General features: G+C 36.6%; 1 protein-coding gene across 2 annotated transcripts; it reads left to right on the top strand.

The window, feature by feature from the left end:
- Window positions 1–228: 228 nt before the first annotated feature.
- On the top strand, window positions 229–20514 carry Chodl (chondrolectin). 2 transcript variants are annotated; one of them, XM_048345945.1, is made up of 6 exons: window positions 229–307; window positions 10168–10477; window positions 10607–10764; window positions 14031–14102; window positions 17004–17106; window positions 20290–20514. In XM_048345945.1, the coding sequence occupies exons 1-6, from the start codon at window positions 229–231 to the stop codon at window positions 20372–20374; spliced, it is 807 nt and encodes a 268-aa protein (XP_048201902.1). In that variant the 3' UTR covers window positions 20375–20514. The 2 variants fall into 2 exon arrangements, with proteins under 2 accessions (XP_048201902.1, XP_048201901.1); XM_048345944.1 differs by having other exon boundaries at window positions 14016–14102.
- The last annotated feature ends 2195 nt before the right edge of the window (window positions 20515–22709 follow it).

Genomic DNA, 22709 nt, shown 5'->3' with positions numbered 1-22709 from the left:
CTGTAGCCAGGCACACCCCCGCGCGGGAGCAGCGCACTTGGCAGCGGGGTCCTGGCTGAAGGCGATGCGCCCTGAGGGCGGAGCAGCAGGACTGGGGCCGAGGCAGTAGGGGGTCCGTGGGGGAGACGAGGAGGCTTCGGGATTAGGGCCTCGGGGACCGCGCTGCGCGGGAGGAGGCCCGGCCGCCTTCCACCAGGAGACACCTGCTGCTGACTCCTCTCCACTACCATGATCCCTGCCGTCTCCCTGCTGCTGGGCGCGGCGCTGCTCTGCGGCCACGGAGCCTTCTCTCGCCGCGTGGTCAGCGGTGAGTCCGGGGGAACCGGGGCGCTCCGACGAGATCAGCGAGATCGTGGGGTGCTGAGGGGCAGCCCGACCTATGGTGGCCACTTTCTGTGGTGATTTGGAACCCTATATGAATCCAGAGAAGGCAGGAAACTGGTCTGTCTGTGTTACTCTTTCCTCTTGTCCTACCAAACACTCAGAGAAAAGTTTAATTTTGTTTTTTCTTCACGTGCCTGGTTGGCTGTGGAGCTCTGGCCACATCCACCGCCGATTAGGCTTTGCCAGGACTCATTGCACTTTGGAAGACGGTTTGGCCATTAGGGAGGGTTGGGCACCTTAAAAAAAAAAAAAAAAAAGCAACAAAACACTAGAGGAGGTGGAGGCCGAGGGTCCCAGACATGGAAGAGCCACTGCAGAAATGCCAGAAATGTCACCCTCGCCTCGAGGGGGTGTCTTGGTGTCAGTCCTGGCACCCTCTTTGTAGGGATGGTTTCTAGGACCAGACCAGTTCCCAGTGGGTGGCTGTGCGCGAATGCATGGCTTTGTTCTCGGCAGGACAGGGAAGGACGACAGGGACAGGTCCTTGTGGGCCGAGGTCTCTCGTTGGCATACTTTGTTCTGCTCTAGGGACCTCGCAGGAAACGAAGCCAGTCAGCCTAGCAGAGGTGTAGTTGGTACACGCGTGTATACAAATAGTTCACAATTAGAATCAATGCCAAGGAAAGGGATGGAAATTGGCATGTTTCCCAGCTTTGTCTCCGATTTTTTTTTTTTTTTATGGCCATTGTCATATGGTGGAGAGGAATTTATGGTGTCTCCTTTCTTATGTTGTCTCTGCTTTTCCTCCCTTTTAGAAGTTTCTTAAGGATATAGACTGCCAACCCCCAGGATTAATGTGAATATGCCTCACAGGAACGTTCCACAGAGCTACCCTTATGTTCACTAAAGTGTGTGTGTGTGTGCGTGTGCGTGTATGTGTGTGTGTGAGAGAGAGAGGTGGGGGATGGAGGTGGAAATGTAGTTTAAGGGTAAAATGGTTTTCTTTAAATATAAAGAGTGCACATTCTGCTTGTCACATTTTGCACATCTGCACAACAGGTGTGTCTTGTGGTAGAGATGGATGGCAGATGACAGCAACTTAATCAATTGTGAAGCCAGACCTTTAGAAGCTGGTATACTAAACCTAATCACTGCTGATGTTCCCTTCGGCAATTGGTGGGGCTCCACATCATCAGAATGTCATTCTTAAACATGCAGTTACCAATCACTGTCCAGTAACTATTCTTAAGATTTTACAAGCTGTAGCATAAGATGCTTTGCTACTTTAACAAAGAAAAAACTATTTTATAATAGCATTAATGAAATGAGTTACATACCAGTCTGCCTAGATCAGAATTAGTCATACAAATAAAGAGCAGAGAGCATGGTTTGAGGGTAAGGTGTTTTCTAAACAAATAGAAACACTGAGGGTAATTTGTATTTACATGCCTTAAAATTCAAGGAAGAAAAGAAATCTAAAATTAAAACAGAACTTAAGAATATTGTTGATGAAAAGTTTACCTTTTTCTGTTTGCACAGTTGTTCCAAACCTTTTGCTATGCTTTCCCTTTACTAATTTTCTGGCATCTTGAAGGTGGCATCTGGAAAATTTCTAATTAACTAAACCTGATTTATTTGATTTAGCAGAAATAATGTATTTACTTGATATTAAAATAATTACTTACGTTTTTCCTATGAATAATTTGATTGTCTTTCAGCATAGAATTCACACTGCATTTACTGTCTCTAAATTGATTTGTGACTTTAATACTTTGAAGACTATTTTTTTTTTAAAGATAAATGCTATCTATCTTGGGCTGTATAGAGAATAGCCCAAAGCCTGACACTTTTGAAGAAATACTTCTTAACAGGTCCAATGTCAACCTGGTTGGTGGTAAGTTCTAAGTAGTGCATCAAACTTTTTTTGCCACTAGGGGCCATTTACCAAATATCTTCTCAAATGGCTGAGCTGAACTGAAATAGCATCTAGGATCCACTGAAATATGCTACAAATGAAATAAAATTTCTATGTATTACATCTACAACAATTTGTGGCTTTTATGTAATTATAATTACATGTGCTCCCCTTCATCCTAGGAGAGATAGGCACTTACTAAATAATACTGCATAAGAGTTCTTTTTTATTAATACTTAAATATTCAGGAATACTATTACCACTAATTTTAAATGCATTGTTTTAACATTCACAACATGATTTCAAATAACGTAAAAATATTTTAGCAAAAGGCAGCATTCCAACATTACTTGACCCAGGCATCATTTGGTGCATGAATAAACAATAATCTATCTTTATATACCAGTTGTATCTCTATCTTTGTCCACCTACATGTTGATAAAAATGTGGTAATGTTTAATTCAAAATTTTAATTAAATGTGTAAGAATATATAATTCTAAGTGGGAAACTTCTCTGAGGAATTTAGATCTATCATGATCTTACTACATCTCTCTATGTAGTAAGAAATGTAAGCCCCTTCATGGGGCCTGTGATAATTTACTTATAGAAGTAACTGATAGGTAGCAACATTTTTAAGGTAAAGATAAGAATTTTTTTTACATGTAGTATGTGAGTAATCTGAAACAGAAGAATTCAATATTCAGATCTTTTAGCTGGGGGGAGATGTTTGAAAATGCATTGACATTTTAAATATTTGAAGCATATTAATGTAATTTCTTTGCATTTTTCCCTCTCCTGTTTTATTTTCCTAGTGTGTACAATGGTGGTCCTCTGCCTATACTGGAAATTACATTAGTATATTACATAACACTTGCAAATACTAAATATTTTATTTTATTTTATTTTTTTTTTTTGCCAGTCCTGGGGCTTGGACTCAGGGTCTGAGCACTGTCCCTGGCTTCTTTTTGCTCAAGGCTAGCACTCTGCCACTTGAGCCACAGTGCCACTTCTGGCCATTTTCTTTATATGTGGTTCTGGGGAATTGAACCTGGGGCCTCATGTATATGAAGCAAGCACTCTTGCCACTAGGCCATATCCCCAGCCCAATACTAAATATTTTAACATGTATTAGTTTGTCCTTAGTACAACTGCCATACATTTTATAATAAATACCAATTTAGAGGCCACTCCTTTTATCATGTAGATGACATAGAATATTGCAAACTTTTGGGCAATAACCAGTAGCCTATAGATTAACACAACAGAATAAGGGAGCCACAAGGAAAATCTGTTGAGATTATCCAAGCCTATGGAACAATTCCATGACATCATCAAAGGCAGAAATTATGACAGCACAGATTCCAAAGATGCAATTACTTTAAGCATCCCTTAGGAAAGAAGGGAACAAATTAATCTTAATTGTAGGCATAAATAAACTATATTTTTCATATCTTTACTGTTTGCCAACAGTTTATAGGGTTGCTTTTATGACATCTATGTGAAGATGGTAATACCTATACATTGATGTTAGGGAAGACCTACCTACCTATCAATCAATCTATCTATCTGGATCCAAAGTGGAAAATAATTGGTAATTCACTAATATCTTTTCCTATTTATAAAGATTTTTACTTCTCTATATATTCATATCTATTTGTGTATATAGACAGATAGATAGATGGATCTATAGACACTATCTATAGTATTATCTATCTATCTATATCTATCTATATATTTTCTATCTATATCTATAGATGTGTCATATCTATCCATATAGATAATACAGAGATTGACCTATATAGATAGATTTATCTAGCTAGCTAGGTATTTCCTATTTACAAGTCTCTCTATGCATATATACATATCTATCTATCTATCTATCTCAAAAGGGAAATATCATTGATGATTCACAGCTGTCTTCTGTGTCAGGAACTCACACATAGGTAGACAGATGTGCACAAATTGGAGATGAGATTACTGCCATTGTATGGAGTCAAAGTCTTGACCTGCACAGAAGTATTTGTCAAGAGGATGAGAGGGGCTTAGTTTGGCAAGCCCTAAGCCTATAGCTGAGGCTTCCTAGAGCCAAAAGGAACCTTCTTCAGTTCAATAATTTGGAAAGGATTCTCCTAACCACCTATTAGCAGGTCTACTGTTTTGTTCTAGTTTACTTAAAGGAATAGATTTTATTATAAACAAAACTCTTCACTTTCTTGATAAATGTCAAGCTGCAATCACTGTCATCATTCCTATGATATTCTTTTTTTTTTTTTGGCCAGTCCTGGGCCTTGGACTCAGGGCCTGAGCACTGTCCCTGGCTTCTTCCCTCTCAAGGCTAGCACTCTGCCACTTGAGCCACAGCGCCGCTTCTGGCCGTTTTCTGTATATGTGGTGCTGGGGAATCGAATCTAGGGCCTCGTGTATCCGAGGCAGGCACTCTTGCCACTAGGCTATATCCCCAGCCCCTCCTATGATATTCTTAACCTCTCTCTTTTTTGGTAAGGGAAATGAAAGGAAAATTGAAGTTGCTCCATGTTTCTGCAGTTCAACTATTGAATTGACATTAGTTAAATGCTCAAACCTTTAAGTCACGCTATTATTTGGTTTGCTGTCCCTTATTCTGATCTCTTAAGTATAGGAACTTAAAACATTGAGTGTCACTTCCTTCTCTGAAACATATGCCATTCCCAGTGTGCAAAGCAGGGTTTCAGCCATCAGCATCCATAAGATGTCCCAAGACTACAAATTTGATTTTATTTCCAAGTACAAGAGAATGTGTTCTAGCTATAAAGCACTCTGTAATTCATTGTAAGATTTCACTCACAAAAAGAATTTTATGACAAATATTTCTTATTTAAAACAAAATTTCTTTCGAGGGTAAAAACATAAAAAATTGCAACAGTGAAGCTCACTGGATGCGGATGAAATAAACTATACAACTCATGGATGGAGATGAGAGGGAATACTGGGAGAGAGTGAGGGAACCAAAAATACTGTACAAAAGGAAATGTACTCATTACCTGATTCATGCAATCCCTCTGTACATCAACTTGATAATAACAAAAGAGTAAATCATTTAAAAATTATTTTAACACATTGATATACTGATGGGCATTGAAAGTGGAAAAGTAAGCATAAAAGCAGACATTTTGTTTTCAATTCAAAACTACTGACATTGTTCTAAGAGGTCACATTACCATTCATCTTGTCTCAACATAAAATTTACTGTGATTTTTAAAAGAGAGAAAAGGAAATTATGAGGCAATTTTTTTAGTAGGATCATAGTAAAATGTCCCAAGTTTACCTCGTCTGGTTTAGGGAAGATTTACCATGTAATAATTTTTGACAGAACTTAGTTTTGGCAACTAAAGGTAGATCAAAATTTAACTGTAAAACTGTATAATTTATCAAAAGATATTTAATGCCAGTATTCATGCAATAATGATATGTTAGAGTATGAGGCAAACAAAAATCTTTGCCACCTAAATAACATGAATGTTCAGAATTTATGTAATATACATATACATATATACATAACTCAGAAAAAGAAAGCAAACTGCCACTACGGCATGAGTTTGGAAAAGTGATTAAAACCCTGCAAATGTTTATGCTACATGAATTTTTCACAACAAATAGACAAGAGAAAAGAATCCCTGGGAATATTATCACAATAATGACAGCAATTAAAATATTGTAGTATTAGTTACTATGAATTATTTCTCAATAGGAGTATATGTGTCTGTAGCCAGGTATATGTATACATATACACATGTATACAAAAGAAAAATATTGTGAATATTTTAGAGAAGAAAGCTTAAACATTTAAATACATTTTATATTTAAAATGAAGGAATCATGCAAAATAGGTGTGAAGATATCTTGGATTTCATGTTCCTCAATGTTTTGAGAATTTTGAGCTGAGCTCTTATAGATATGTCAGAAATTGAAGGGCATTTTCAACTGTATGGTGAGTTATGGATAGCTAGAGAGTAAAAATGTAGCCCTAGTATAATATAAAACAATATATTGCTCTCAGAATTCTTACCTGTGGAAGATCCTATTTGTATATGGCATTTTAAAGTAAGACACAAGCAAAATCTTCATGTGATCACACAGGACAACGAAAGGGGTAATCAAAATGGCTCTCTAGAAAGATTAGTCTTTACAGAAATGGGAAAGTTGCTTCCAGAAGATCTACATTAACAGAACTTTTCTTGGAATTAGAGCAACATTTGTTTCCCAGCTGTTGGAGCTCCACTGTGACGGAAGCCAAATGGGACAAGCTGAAATGCAGCCAGAGGTTCAATAACTTCAGCTTCTGCTGATTTTGCTGCAGCTCAGACCAGATTTGCACAATAAGGGAGATGGTAATAGTAAAATAGAATTAGATGTAATGGAATTCAAAGTATCATCAGTTTTAACTCATTATACATAGTCATAAATTCTGTACCATGTATCTATAATTTCCTGGAAACTGCCTTGCTAGTTCTGAACTGCTAGTGACTTTTCAATTCATGATCTGAAGGCTGTTAGTCACTGAATACCCTTTGCAATTAATATCCCTCTTCCAGTTACTAATTGATTGTTGTCCTCATTTGTTGGAATCCCCACCCGCTTTCCCTATAGCCATCACAATCTTACAACCAGATGGGCATGGCAGTGTCTAGGTCAGCCCTTGTCTAGGACAAGTACATAATAATTGATACGTATTTTAAATATGATCTCTGTCTGCCCATTATAGATAATATTATTACTCTAAAAAGTACAATAGTTAAGAATTTCCAGCTGGGAATGTGGCTCTTGGTAGTGCTTGCCTCCCATACATGAAGCCTGGGTTCCATTCCTCAGCAACACATATATAGAAAAAGCCCGAAGTGGCACTGTGGCTCAAGGGGTAGAGTGCTAGCCTTGAGCAAAAAGAAGCCAGGGACAGTGCTCAGGACCTGAGTTCAAGCCCCAGGACTGGCAATAAAGAAAAAAACAAACAGAATTTCCACAGAATATTTAAAGCTATCCTATACTTTTCCTTTATTCCTATCTTAATGTTATAAGTTAGTTCCATCGCCATTTTTGTGTCCTCACTATGCACAAACCAGAGATGCACTTATCATTTGATATGTTAAAGATAATATTAATTATAATAGTAATGGCTTTTAGTACATAACCTTATAGGCCTCCTCTGACTGCATCTTGGTTTTGATATAAATAAATACATTTTACCCATTAAATCATCTGCCTATTTTTTTTTTTTTTTTTTTTTTTGGCCAGTCCTGGGGCTTGGGCTCAGGGCCTGAGCACTGTCCCTGGCTTCTTTTGCTCAAGGCTAGCACTCTGCCACTTGAGCCACAGCGCCACTTCTGGCCGTTTTCTGTATATGTGGTGCTGGGGAATTGAACCCAGGGCCTCATGTATATGAGGCAAGCACTCTTGCCACTAGGCCAGATCCCCAGCCCCATCTGCCTATTTTTTAACTGACATCTTCTTTACATCTTGTAAAACAATCTTGTTGAAAAAAATTAACCTTTCAAAAGGGCTGGAATCCAACACAAGGCTGAAGGTTCTTAAAGTGAAAATCTGCACAAGTGGAAAACTCAGGGGAATGTAGTTAAGATATATTTGGAAACCGAGAAATATGCGAAGGATGTAGTAGATGCAAATGGTAAAATATAGGCTTTCTGTATTGTCCCAATATCACTAGGGACAGCCATTTTAAATAATGAAACTATATCATAACAATAATACATAAGAAGAAAAATTTTAAAAAGCATGTATTATATGCTCTACGTATATATTATATGCTTTATATATATTAGAGTCAACTAGTGGAACCTCTGTGAGAAAATGACAATAATTCTCAGATCTGGAACTCATTTTTCAAGGTCATTTATATGAACATGTGATGTCAACCTCCAGTTCAGCCAGTCTACTAATTTGTTCATATATATACACACACATATATACATATACATACATATATATATATATGCTGGTGTGTGATTAACAGCCTTCTGCTAATTTCTGGAGGTCAGAAGGGATATATTACTCTAGCTCAGTGTGACATTCTGTCATTAAAAATAAAGTTTGAACCTTTACTTTTTGTCAGTATTTAGCACATCCTCCCAACCCCCTACCACTGACAATTTTATTGATAGATACCAAATTTAAATATGTAGTCCAAAGACCTTCAAGCCCAATAAAGATAATGTTGATGCAAATGAACTGAAGCAAAACAGTAACACATCATCTTAATGTCTTAACATTATAGAGTCTGCTTAACTTTTACAGAGGATACAGGATAGCTGCTTTCCAAGGTCAGTCCTGATGCATTCATCTATTTGGCAGTTTTTAAAGTTTACCATAGAGCTTAGAGTTTAACAAAGGAAAAGGCTGAGGAAAAGCAAGACAAGAAAGAACTGAAAACTTTAGTGTTCACAGAGGTGGACATGGAAGGATTGAAATAGATTAATTAGGATTCAGTTGCTGTTAGAGTTAGGCAAATCCTGTTATAAACACAGCTGTAGTATGACCTAGTCAGGTCACTCATGTTTGTAATTATGTCACCGAATCATTAGGAGAACTCATTCTGTTTAAAATATTATTACTTTTATTCTATCTTTAGCTTAATAGAGTCTATTTTACATGAACTTTGAAAAAGTGATTCTTATTTAGTATGTACAATAAACAAATAAATTTTCTAAAGCTAACATTTTTTTCCTCAAGTCTAATATATACCTATTACCTTATCTGTATTGTTTACCTTTTGACTCGGAGGCCAAATTTCAGCTTATCTTTCTTTCCATATAAATAATCAGAGCAGCAACCCTCAGCCATTGCTAGATCTTTATTTCATGATGTATTCACTCCAAATTCATTCTAGGCCATTAGATAATTTTTCGTCACATTTACAATTCCTTCCCTTTTTAAGAATGTGATTCTCAAGACTGGGAATATGGCCTAGTGGCAAGAGTGCTGGCCTCGTATATATGAAGCCTTGGGATTGATTCCTCAGCACCACATATATAGAAAATGGCCAGAAGTGGTGCTGTGGCTCAAGGGGCAGAGTGCTAGCCTTGAGCAAAAGGAAGCCAGGGACAGTGCTCATGCCCTGAGTTCAAGGCCCAGGACTGGGAAAAACAAAACAAAAAACAAACAAAAAACTTGATTCTCTAAGTATAAATTGAGAAATTTTAATCAGAAATTTATGACTTACTAGAGATGTTTTTGCAAATGAAGAGATGTTAACCTTAGTACTAACTTTGACACCTAGTATGGTTAATAAAAACAGAAAATATTCAGAAAATGAGATTATTTTCAAAGACAGTATGCTAGATGTTCATCCTCACACTTCGGATACAATGTTGATTTTTCATTACTGTACTTACATTTATTCTGGCCTCAGTTACCTTTCAATTTTGATAGCTTTGCACTCAGACATAAAGTAAATATTTGCTCTGTTAAATTTCCACTTTGAATCTTCTTCAGAATACTTTAAGCAAACTTACTTTGTTTTACTTTATTTGCTTTCCATCATTAGTTCTTTCATAAGGCATTATTCCTCACTAGCTTTGCTCTTCAAGCTCATTTTGCTACACACATCTGAAATTCCTTTGGCTGTTTTTCTTGCCAGGATAATTGACTTATTGAGCCTAAGCCAGAAGAATTTCAACTTCCCTTAACAATTTCAACATCCCCTTCAACTACTGTGTTTCAAAATTCATCTTCCCGATTTACAAAATGATGGATTTACTTTCACACTTTAACAGTGATGGAGAAGAAAAAACAATACACAATGATTCCATAAGAAAACCATTTTATTGACAATATGTTTTCTGTTTTGACTGGATCTTTTCATTTTGATGAATACTGGACTTAGGAATATAGTTCTGATAATCATATATGAATATCTTCCTTTCCTACTTTATTCCAGGCCAAAAGGTGTGTTTTGCGGATTCAAAGCATCCTTGCTACAAAATGGCCTACTTCCATGAGCTGTCTAGTCGAGTGAGCTTCCAGGAGGCACGGCTGGCTTGTGAGAGCGAGGGAGGGGTCCTCCTCAGTCTCGACAATGAAGCAGAACAGAAATTAATAGAGAGCATGTTGCAAAACCTGACAAAACCCGGAACAGGGATTTCTGATGGTGATTTCTGGATTGGTCTTTGGAGAAATGGTGATGGCCAGACATCTGGTGCCTGCCCTGATCTCTACCAGTGGTCAGATGGAAGCAGCTCCCAGTACCGGTAAGTTTAGATCTAGAAGAGTCCAGTGGTTGGTCCTGGGACTTAAGGAGATACAGAGAGAGTTCTGTTACCTTTGAGGGTATCAGTATAGAGCAGGGTGTTAACTATCCTCTTGCTCTTTACTTGAAGAAACTGGTACACTGATGAACCTTCTTGTGGAAGTGAAAAGTGTGTTGTGATGTATCATCAACCGACTGCCAATCCTGGCCTTGGGGGGCCCTACCTTTATCAGTGGAATGATGACAGGTGCAATATGAAACACAACTATATCTGCAAGTATGAGCCAGGTAAGAAATACTATCAGTACGTTTAGTGGACTTTGTGTATATTTGTTCATACTAAGGTTTTATTGATTTAAGCTTCAGTATCTTTGGCTTTTTTTTTTTTTTTACTTCTTTCTTGCTACAAAAGAGGAATTACTTAACAGTGCAAGATCTACCCCCAGGAGAGCTCCATGAAGATGCCCCCCACCTGTTTAAGTCTGCACCCAGTACCTGAGTTACCTAGATAACTGGCACACCTGGAGGCAGTTACCTCCTTCTTCTCTGAGGTCACATCCAATCCACCTGACCATATCTCCCACCTTTCCTATATAATCTGGCTCAACAAGAGTCCCTGCTCTCTTTCCTTTCCTCTCTTGCTTGCTTTCTCTCTCTTTCCTTTTTTCCTGTCCCTCTGACTCCCCATGCCTCCATCTTGTGTGGGCTGGCAGGTATTGTTTGGTAATAAGAGTTTGTGAAAATAAATATATGCATTAAAATATCTTAAAAGCTAGTTTAATCTGTGGGAAGTAGGTATTTCTTGCCAAAGAAACTTGAAGACTTGCACCTGTGTGCAAGAGTTCTTTTTTTTTTGGCCAGTCCTGGGCCTTGGACTCAGGGCTTGAGCACTGTCCCTGGCTTCTTCCCGCTCAAGGCTACCACTCTGCCACCTGAGCCACAGCGCCCCTTCTGGCCGTTTTCCATATATGTGGTGCTGGGGAATCGAACCGAGTGCTTCATGTGTAGGAGGCAAGCACTCTTGCCACTAGGCCATATTCCCAGCCCCTGTGTGCAAGAGTTCCGTAGATCATTTCTGGTGAATTCAAAGCAACTAAGTGATCTTCTTTCGGCATGTTAACTTCACATGACAACATAATAAAAGACGTGTTCATAGACAAATGTCCATTCATTATAGCTCTTTGCCCTAGTGGGGATACTTGGGAGCAGGTGACACATTTCCCTTCTGGTTTCCATTTGTTGAAAACTGCTATCTTAGTCACTCCTCTGAAATCTCTAAATATTGGCTTAATGCAGGAAATGGGAAAATTTCATTGACCTGAGCTGTAATAGGGTGGCTCCCTGTTGAAAATAAGCAAACTTTAGGGCACTTCAACACTGCTGGTATTTGACTAAAAGAAGGGCTAATGAAAACTATGTAAACTTATATTTTTGTCCTGTGAGAAAGTCAGAGACTTAGACTTAGGGGGTGTGGGGGTGTATTTTTTTACTTCACAGTGTTAGAAATTGCCATGATCATGCTTCTGAAGGACTGTCTGCTTGACCTCATAATCTGTGTTCGTGGAAGGCAGTTATAAATAAGTACCACTGCTTCCATTATTCTCTCAAAATTACACGATTCCTTTTCTCATAAGACTGTACCTCACAAGGATTACTTGGATTAGATTTGCCCTTGTCTTATGTTTATCTTGCTCTTGAGTATATTAGCCAACTTTTTATATGCCTGGTGAGTTTGTTCTTTAACCTCCTTGGTTGGTAAATCCATCATTATCCTCCTGAAAATCCCAGCAAAGCAATGACTGTTACACACTTGTGTTCTTTCTTCTTATTTTTCTCTTAGAAGAATACAAAGCTGAGATCCTCTGATATTTTAAATTTTCAGCATTCCTTGGGGTTAAAACTATTGACTAAAGCTAAGAATGTGCTATAGGCTTAATATAATATTTCATTCTCCTTTGTAATTTTCAGATAGCTATTTGATCTTTCAATTTATTATTTTATTTATACCCAAGTTTACACATTGTTGAACACATGGTCATCATTAGAAATTCTATACTTGTTTTGTACCATTATCTAGGCTTCTATTACTCATGTTTGAGCTTTTGCTTTATTTTCTACATTCTACCCAAGTCCCCAAGATAATTTGTATTTTTTAAATGATTTTTTATGCACAGGTTCTGTGTGTGTGTGTGTGTGTGTGTGTGTGTGTGTGTATGTGTGTGTGTGTTTGTAGTGCCAGTTCTGGGGCTTGTGTGTAGGGCCTGGGTGTTATTCCTGAGCTTTTATGCTTAAGGCCAGTGCTCTATCTCTTGAGCCAAAGCTCCACTTTCAGCTTTTTGATGTTCATTTGGTGATAACAGTCTTACAGACTTTTCTTCAAGGGCTGCCTTTGAGCCATAATTCTCTAATCTCAGCCTCCTGAGTAGCAAGGATTACAGGCAAACATGCTTTGTTATGTTGCTTGCGTAGGCTTACATTTGCTCATCTTAAAATAACTCTGAATTTTTTTTTTTTTTTTTGCCAGTCCTGGGCCTTGGACTCAGGGCCTGAGCACTGTCCTTGGCTTCTTCCTGCTCAAGGCTAGCACTCTGCCACCTGAGCCACAGCGCTCCTTCTGGCCGTTTTCCATATATGTGGTGCTGGGGAATCGAACCGAGAGCTTCATGTGTAGGAGGCAAGCGCTCTTGCCACCAGGCCATATTCCCAGCCCTGAATTTTTGGTCTTTATTTTACTTGTTAGTTTTTGATCTTCAACTAATTGTTATGTCAGTAATGTTTTGCCTGACTTGAACCCAGATCCTCCCAGTCACCCACTCTCAAGTACATGAGATTATGGGCATTAATCAACATAGGTGGCCTACTTTTTTTCTCAATAACACAATTATTAACATAACAAACAGTTCCAGAGGGGAAAATATGAGATATGGTACTAACAGTTTATGGTAATAAATTTATCTATCTTTTAAGCACTTTACAGTTGAAGTGGTCTAATCTCATAAAACCCAAAAAGAAAGGAGTTGTAAACTTTATTTTAATTATTTAAGGAGATATCCAGTACTGAAAAATAAGTATAAAAATGACATTGTTGTTTAAGTAGGACAGAAATGTATTTTATGATATTGTTATGACACTTGCTGATCAATATCACAAGGAGAAAATTACCTCCATCAACTTTCTCATCTGTGAATTGCATTTAACATCTCAAATTCTTTGTTCACAAATTGTTATCTTTAAATTGGGATCTGTTTTTGTCATTAACACTGATACTAAGCTGCTGCAAGAGCAACTAGAGTAAGCAACTAGAGTTGTACCGTGGATTGTTAAATGCAGAAGAAATTAATTTTTTTATTTAAGAATAATTAAATGTTGACTTTATAATTAGGTAGTTTGTGTAAAGTTAATTCAGATTTTTTCTGTTCATTTTTCAGAAATCACAATTAAGATGCTTTTATTGTTTTATAATACATTATTATTCTTATCTCTGCTAGCATTTTTCATATTTAATCAGTATTTATGATCCCCATGCTAATTATTTACAGAGATTAGTCCAACAGATCCTGTAGAAAAGCCGTACCTTACAAATCAGCCAGGAGACTCCCCTGAAAATGTGGTTGTTACAGAAGCAGGTAATTCTTCTACTTTTCTTAGCTCTGTTGAATGTAGAACTCTACTTTGAAACATCTATTCATGCCAAACCCAGTGAAATATTTCTTGTGGCATGTGGAGGTGGCATTCTAAAAACAAGCCAAAAGAAATTTACTACTGAACCAGGTTAGAGCTGTGCTATTTTTAAGTATAAGAATCTGTTTTGTTTCGTTAGATTTTTTAAATTTCAAATTGGTGTATGTGGTACTAAACTAACCAACTCACATTAAAACTCTTTTAAAGAGTTTCCTCAACAACATTTAGATGTCATCATGTTAATTGGCATAGTTATTACTGTTTTGCAAACACTAGTGTCCTGAAAAATGGCTGCAAAAGAGACAGCATAAAAAGCCTGTTTAGAGATGGTAGTCACAATTTTGGACTTGGAATAGACTGGTTACAATCTGTGGTTCTAGTGCCTATTATTATGTTTTTGTAGTTAATATTTATTGTAATACAATAAGACTCCCTAAATTAAACAACAATGGAATTTCAAAGATATTGTCTCTTTGTAGCCCAAGCATAAACAGTAAAACTTATAATAATGTTCCAATGCTTTAGTTTTTGGTCAGGCTTTTTAGGAAATGTTGCTTCATAAGTATTTGATCATATTGAATAAAAATTTCTTTACTTGTTTGTAAGAATTACAATGATTGCAAAATACTACAAAAATTTAGTACTGGAAAGAATTACATTATTTACTGTATCCCTTCCCATTTCTTTTAAGTTCATATATGAAGCATAACAACCTAACTTCTACTTACAGGAAGGAAATGTTCACCATTTGTGGATAAATAAACTCATTGTATAGTAAAACAAAACAAAACAACAACAACAAAAAAGCCTGTTTAGTAGCTTTGATTGATTTCTATAGTGTAAACACTCCTTTCTAGCTAATTTCAGGCTACCTAAGTGACATCAATGCAGAACAATTTAGGAAAAGGTGTATACAATAAGCTTTTGGCTAAGCTGTTCCCAGCATAATACTGCCTACAAAGGGAAACAGAATACAATCCCCAGTGTAAGTCAGATAATAGTTACAAAATGTCACCCACGGTCACCTGTTTCAGTTAAGGATTATTTATAGCATGATCCTACACCAGTTAGAGATGTGTATTTATTCTAGTTGCTTTGTAAAGACTGGGCTGAAAGACTTGCTGTTTCAGAATCAGCAAGTGATTAAAAACATCTACAGAAGCATAGGGAAGATTTTGTTTTTCTTCATCATTGATATTAGGAAGGGGAACAGAAATTTAGAAGGAAGTATTGCATACATTCTAAAATGCTTCAACAAAGCTCAAAAGAATAGATGGAAATAGAAAGCATCCACGAATTACCACAATTACCAAACCCTATTAATGCATCCTCTGTTAACCAAGGCAAGGATACTCAGTTAAGTGAATTGTTGACCTGTATCTGGCCCACTTTGACCACAAATAATTGGATCAGATATAATCACAACTTTCATTTAGCAAACTTTGTGCATACGTCTTCAATATCCCTTTCTTATTGTTATGTACCGTATACTCAGGTGGGCCTCGGACCCACAAAAATAATCAGCAGCACTCAGTCAATTGGGCTAGGAGTCTTTATTTAGCTGTGCACAGCATCTGCTTGCCACCACTGGGATGGTGACAAACAGCACAGAGACCAAATAGGGCTGAGCTTTTAAGGGCAAGTATCACATGTACCACACCAGGTGGTCATGGGGTAAGAATCACATTTACCACACGCAGGTGGTCTGGCAGGTTAGGCCAAGCAAGCAAGCAGACATACAGAAGCAGAATTGCTGTTAGTGATTACAATTCCAGTAAACTCTGGGAAACAAAGCAATTAAAGCAATACAATTCTTGGTTTTAGGCATGACTGGTCATATCCTTAAATCTTTCTCTTTCTAGAATTTCCCTTAAACTGAGTGGTCTTCCTCATTCCTTTCTATTGCCTAGGTCAAGCTGATTTGGGCTCCTGTTATTCAGCTTAGGTTTGCCCCTTCCCAGGCCCACTACTTTGTCTAAGCTTGCTGTTTCTAGGGACTCACAAAAAGGGGTTCCCCTACACCATTCACTTGGTTTCCACACTTATATAGACATAACATTAAGACTTTCCAAGATTGGGTAGCTGATTTGAACATCACTCATAATATCTATACCTAATTAAAGATATCCACAAATAATTTTATTAAGAATATTTTTCCTTCCCTCACATTGAAAAATGTTTAATGAAGTCATCTCATACTGTGTGGGATTTAAATGTTGCAGTGATTTTTTTTAAATTACTAAAAATATCTATCATTATCCAGTATGATGAATGAGGATTAAAACATGATTCATTTTAGAATTTAATTAAGATCATGTCTTTGTGTCTCTGGAGTCTTAGGCCTTTGGGTTATGACTGTACCATCAGTTAATATTTACAAATCATAGCTTAATCCCAAAGACTTGAATATCATCAGGACACTTAGATTACTGACTAGGATAAGTATTTATCCAATAAGTCAATAATGACTTTAATAATCATTATTATTTAATATTAGGTACTCAGTTTTCAAAATCATAATTGAGAAGGATTAATGAAATGAGATTGCTAATATGATTAACATAGTATGAAAATTAGCCCTTTTCTAATACGCAAGTTTATTAGTACCATTAAAAGTGTGTATATTGAATTAAGCATGATAGACAGTGAAGTAAAAGTTGGTTTTAATTTCTTATTGAATCATAGATATACTATTTCATTAGTTGATTATTTTGTGACAAACCTTTGACATCTAATAATTACTAATAATTCTGTCTTACTTTATATTTAGCCAAGTTCTTATGTAACTTTATTGCTAGAGTTCGCCTTCAGCTATCTTTCTACATTATGACTGTTCTAATTTATAGGAATCATTCCCAACCTAATTTATGTTATTATACCAACGATCCCACTGCTTCTACTGATACTAGTTGCTTTTGGGACCTGCTGCTTCCAGATGCTACATAAAAGGTAAATGATTTATTTATGTCACATTAACTTGAAACATTTCAAACAGGATTTCAGGAACTTGAAACATCTTACTGTGCAAATACCTATTTTTAAGTTTGTCTCTAAAAACTTTATGTCTGCCAGTAAAAATCCAACATATACAATCTCATGAAGATATCCCTTCATTAAAGGAGTTGTATAGTACCCCATTTACTCATTCATCATAAGACATAGGAAGTAGGTGTCCTGTTTCTCAACTGAGAAAATAGTGGCTTAGATGCCTTACTTCATCTGTATAGTCATAGCTAACATAAGTGATAGAATTGGATCCAGATGCTCATAAACTTACTACAGAGGTTCTGTACAATACTGACCCAATACTGCTACCACATTTTTTAAATCTGAAAATTAAGTTGTATGCAGTACTTCATTTTTTATAAATGCACTGTGTAGTTCCTTTTCAAAATGAAGTTGTTGGCTTCTGTTTTATTTCATGAAGATCTCTGAAGAACAGTAAACAGGTACAGTGGTAAAAGTCAGTCACTGTTTAGTGGAAATTTTGAAATAAAATGATATATCTTAATAGCAAGATTTCTGGGGAATATTGTCAGCTTTTATGTTGCATACACATACTTGTCAGTCAGAGAAATGTAAGTTTTTCATGTGTCTGTCAATTTAATTTTAAAAGCAATAAATAAATGTATGTCAAAGGCAAAAACAGGAAATATTAGATTAAAATAAGAGGATATTTGTAAGAATAAATTTTACATCTTTTTATGTTTTAAATAAGAATTACTACATCATGGAAGGATCCACAAAATAAACGATTTCTCTTTTTTAACTTTAGCTTCTTTTTGGAAATAATTTCCAAGCTAACAAAAACCCCAGAAATAATTAAGTAGATGTTAATTATATATGGTTCAGGACACAAATATTGACTAACAAATTGATACAGTTACTGACCTCTTATGTTTCTAATATGTGTGTATGTGTGTATATATGTGCAATATTTTTTAAAGTTCTTCAGTATTTTATACAGAATAAACACAACAGTGAATAATTTCTTATTCTTTTCTCTTTTTAAAAAAATATAAGTATTTGTCAGTCGTAGAGCTTGAACAATGTCTCTGAGTTTTTTCACTCAAAGCTAGGGCTCTATCACTTTGCACTGCAGATCTTCTTTCTTATCCCTGCATGGTAAGATGATTTCTCACTGTGAGATCAGTAATATAGAAAAGAAATTGGATGGTATTTCCCAGTATATAAGCCCTGTAGGTAACTAATCAGCTTGATAATAATGATTTGAAAATATAATTTAAACCAGGTATTGTGGCTAGTGCCTATTATGGCAGTCACTTAGAAAAAAGAGATCAGGAAGAAAGTTCAAGGTTAGCCCAGAGAAAGTGTCAGACTCCAAAGATCAAAACAAAAAAATCCAAACACGGGCATGTCTTTGTGTAATCTCAGCTACACAGGAGATGTAGGCAGAACATCCTTTTGGGGGCTAGCTATGGGCAAGATTTGATACCCTATCTGAAAAATAACTAAAGCAAAAAGAGCCTGGATTGTGTTCAGCCACATTTCACCCCCACCCAACAAAATATTCCATTTGCCAAGTAAAATATGCTAAATTACTCAACAACTGTATTTTCTCTAGTTTCTTTGGTTTTTCCAAAGCCATGCATTTTTCCCAGTGATTTGTATTTGTTTTAAGTCTCATAGGTGCTTATACCATGAGATTCTGTTTGAAATTTTCAGAGTGAGAAAAATCAATCATCCTTGAGTACTTCCAGGTACCGGATCTAGCTACAGTACTTCATCCATCATTCTTAGCTCCTCCCCTTTCCTTTCTTCCAGGAAAGCAAGGAGAAACATCACCAAAGATTCAACTCCATTATCATCTGAATGCCTTGCAGAAAGTTTAGATACCAATCTGGTACACGTGATGGTTTCTATCATTCTGTGTCATGTTCAAAGTGACTTTTATGCTCTTAACTAGTAGTCATTCTTAAATGCAACATTAATAGTATTCAAAAGTCACATTAATCATGTAACCCATTTTTTCAAGTTTAATAAAATAACATTGGGGCTTTTAATTAACTTTTCTTGACTTACTTCCTATATAACTTCATCGCATAAAGTTATGTTGACCTATTTATTTGGAGGAAAATCTACGAAGCATAGAAATTGGATTTTATTATTCCAGACAGTTCAATCAGAGTACATAAGATAACTTGGGAAATGTAATCACCAGATGTGTTTAGAAATAGCTCTTCTGCTTTGAAGGCATCCTGAAGGTCTGAAGAAAGTGAGGATGGGAAGTGGAGGCCTGTCCCCTGGGACTGGGACACTGATGGAGATGCAGTAGATGCTCTGGACAGAAGTAAATGCAGCACTCAGTGAATGAGGACAGGCACAGACAAGTCATCGAGGTGATAGGTCATCCTTAGAACACTAGAACAAGTACAACAAGACCTCAGCATGTAACCTGGTACAAAATGACCTGGGTAAATTTCCAGATAGATGCTTCCACAGCTCCCTCAACACAGAAGCAGAATCCCAGGAACAGGCTGGAATTGAGGGCAGGAATTCCAGCTCTGACAAAACTAAAGTTGTATCTCAGACATGAGGAAGACATTCTGATATTCCTAAATTACCAAAGATTGAGTCAGCAGTTAATCTACATTGGTTCCTGTGGCACAATTTAGTCACTTGGTTCAAGTAACTTACATAAAGGGCAAGAAAACAGTGTACATTTTTAGTACTACAGCATTTGTTTTGATGATTTGAACTTAAATTCAACATGCATTGCAACAGGGTACTTTAAAAGAACAATTCCAAAAATTATCAGTCAGAGAAAATAAAGGTTGGCTAGAAAATAAATGGAAAATTTTAGTATGATATATATTTGAACTCTAAACTATGAAGAATCAAATAGCAAAAGATATATCTTTGTTTCTTCATAGTTTATAGAGTTCAAGTACACATATATCATAGTAAAATTTCCATTTCATTCATGACAAGTTTTTTTTGCCATCTCCACATACTGAAATAATTTGTAATTTCCTTTTGTAGGAATGGAAAAATAATCTGTCAAAAAAGAAGGACTCTTTTATAAACAAATGTCTCAATGACCTCCATTTATACCAAGAAATGAACAGTGTGAGAAGATTCAGCACTGAACTTTCTTTTTCTGTCTTTCAGTAAAGGGAGAACCAAAACCAGCCCAAACCAGTCTACACTGTGGATTTCCAAGAGCACCAGAAAGGAAAGTGGCATGGAAGTATAGTAATTTATTGACTTTGTACCAGAAGTAAAAATAGTTTTGTAATTCTGGATCAGTATAAGTAATGGCATCAGAACATTAGCTTGGAATGGCTTGAAATCTCAAAGGATTTGCAAGATGAACTGTAAGCTCCCCCTTGAGGCAAATATTAAAATAACTTTTGTATGTTTATTATTTCATTTACAAACTATGCTGTGCTATTAATGGAGTGAAACATGCTTATTTTGCTAGAGGTTGCACCCAAATGTCAAGTGAATGGAATGGACCATGCAGACAAAATTGCTGTCAACACATCCGAAGTATGTGTGTTGGAAGCAGTTGTTTTAATTGCTTTCACTTTTAATAAATTATGTCATTAATGTAATGTGAATTATATTGAAATTTACAGTGTGCAGAAGTATTTTACCTTTGCATAAGTGTTTCATAAAAATGGACTCTTCTAATATTTATTTTTATGACATTTCATTTTTCAATACATGCTGTTTTGATTAAAGAAATACAATCACTACTGTCAACTGAATTCATATGCACACAGATATATTACCATAAGAAACTTTTTTCTTTTCTACAAATGGTTCAACTTCTCTCACTTTTTCTGCTTTTGGTAGGACAATGTTTAGGAAATTTGTTCAGAAATAGGAAGCTATTTCATCTACTGTGGTGTAAATCTCCTGAAATGTTTTACTTAGAGGCAAGAACTGTCTAATTTCAATTGTGCAAGACATGTGCCTTACTATGATTTTTAGTTTAAAAATCAAATCAATTTTTTAATAAAAGAACTTTATTACTAGCTGTAATAGACAGTCGTTCAATCTTGAACAAAGTGTGGCATATGCAGTATAAATTGTTCCGTCTTCACATGTTGCCTATATAGCTAACTACAGGTCATTCTCTGAGGGTTGTAGACTTATTGTGGTCCTTCCCACTCCAACCAAACAAAGATGGCTGTTTGGGATTGTCAATGAATATGGATACTTGGATTTTTTCCAGGGTTTCCCTACCTGAATTTAGCCAACTTCTTACAGGAGAGACCAGGTGAATGGTTTCCATCAGTGTGGATCTAAGCACAGCACAATGACATTTTAACATGAGAAAAGAACTATAACCTACATGAATAGATATAACATGGTTGGAGGTCATCAATTATGGAATATTCATCGATGGATGAGGGTTTGTTTGTGGGAGTAAACTGTGGCTCCTGTCTGCCAAATCTAGATTCTTTGATGCTTCAGATTTGTCCTTCACAAGAGAGAGTTGTAACTATTTGGTCTTCAAATGTCTCTGTGCTCCTTTTAACCAAATAAAGAGTTCTTGTTTCTGAAGAATGGTTCCTGATGTTGTCTAAGTCTCGTACAAAAACAGCACATTGATAGGCTGCAGTATGACATGGTGATGGAAATATCACTGTTTAACTGTGGTGAGCACTGATGTTGTGGTTATTGAGTAAACATGGCAATTTAATCTCTTGTCTGTCAATCCTCAGTCATGAAATGAAGTGCTTCCGTAGAGGCAATTAACTGAAATGGGTTGTCAAAATTAAGAGGCAAAAGAGACAGTCATTGTTGGGCATGAGAGCTTAAGACCCAGAAAATGGGCAGCGATATTATAATCTTAACTTTGCCTTAGACGCCACCTCCTTCTTTCCATGGTTGCTCAGCTTTCCAGCAGAAGAGATCAGCTGCTGGATATCTCCTTGCCCACCAGCTTTTGCCTTGCATTTCTTCTTTTTGTCAGGGCCAGATGGAAGGAAGACTAAGTTGTTTATTTTCTCTGTACCACCCAGGACTATAACAGCTGCAAGGCAGGAGCAGCCAAAGGATGGTGGAAGGCCTTTTATTTATGTATTTATTTACTTATCTATTATTACACAAGTATGAATATCTTTTCTGGTACAAATGATCCCTTCTTTACATGAGGTTTTCTCCTTTCTCTGACTGTTTCCAATGGGAATCTTTTCATATCACAATACAGGATTCTGTAGTAACCCTTGCCCTTGAACTTTCAGAATATCTGCCACATGAGTGGTTGTCTTTAATGCCCCACTTCTGTGCACAAACAGTGATCATTACTTTGAGGACTAGCTCAGGCCTCCTTTCTCCCATAGGCAACTCATACTGGTTGTACCTTCTTTCAACTACACTAAACCTTACTCTACTGCCGTATTAGCTCCTGTGTGTGTGTGTGTGTGTGTGTGTGTGTGTGTGTGAGAGAGAGAGAGAGAGAGAGAGAGAGAGAGAGAGAGAGAGAGAGAAACAGACAGGCAGACAGAGAGACAGAGATAGAGAGAGACAGAACACACACATGCATGTGTGTTGTATTTAGTTTATATGAATTTTTG

This window comes from Perognathus longimembris, chromosome 5 (genome assembly GCF_023159225.1).
Source record: "Perognathus longimembris pacificus isolate PPM17 chromosome 5, ASM2315922v1, whole genome shotgun sequence".
NCBI classification, from domain to species: domain Eukaryota; kingdom Metazoa; phylum Chordata; class Mammalia; order Rodentia; family Heteromyidae; genus Perognathus; species Perognathus longimembris.
The sequence above is the reverse complement of the archived record's forward strand: the minus strand, read 5'-3'. Positions and strand labels throughout refer to the sequence as shown.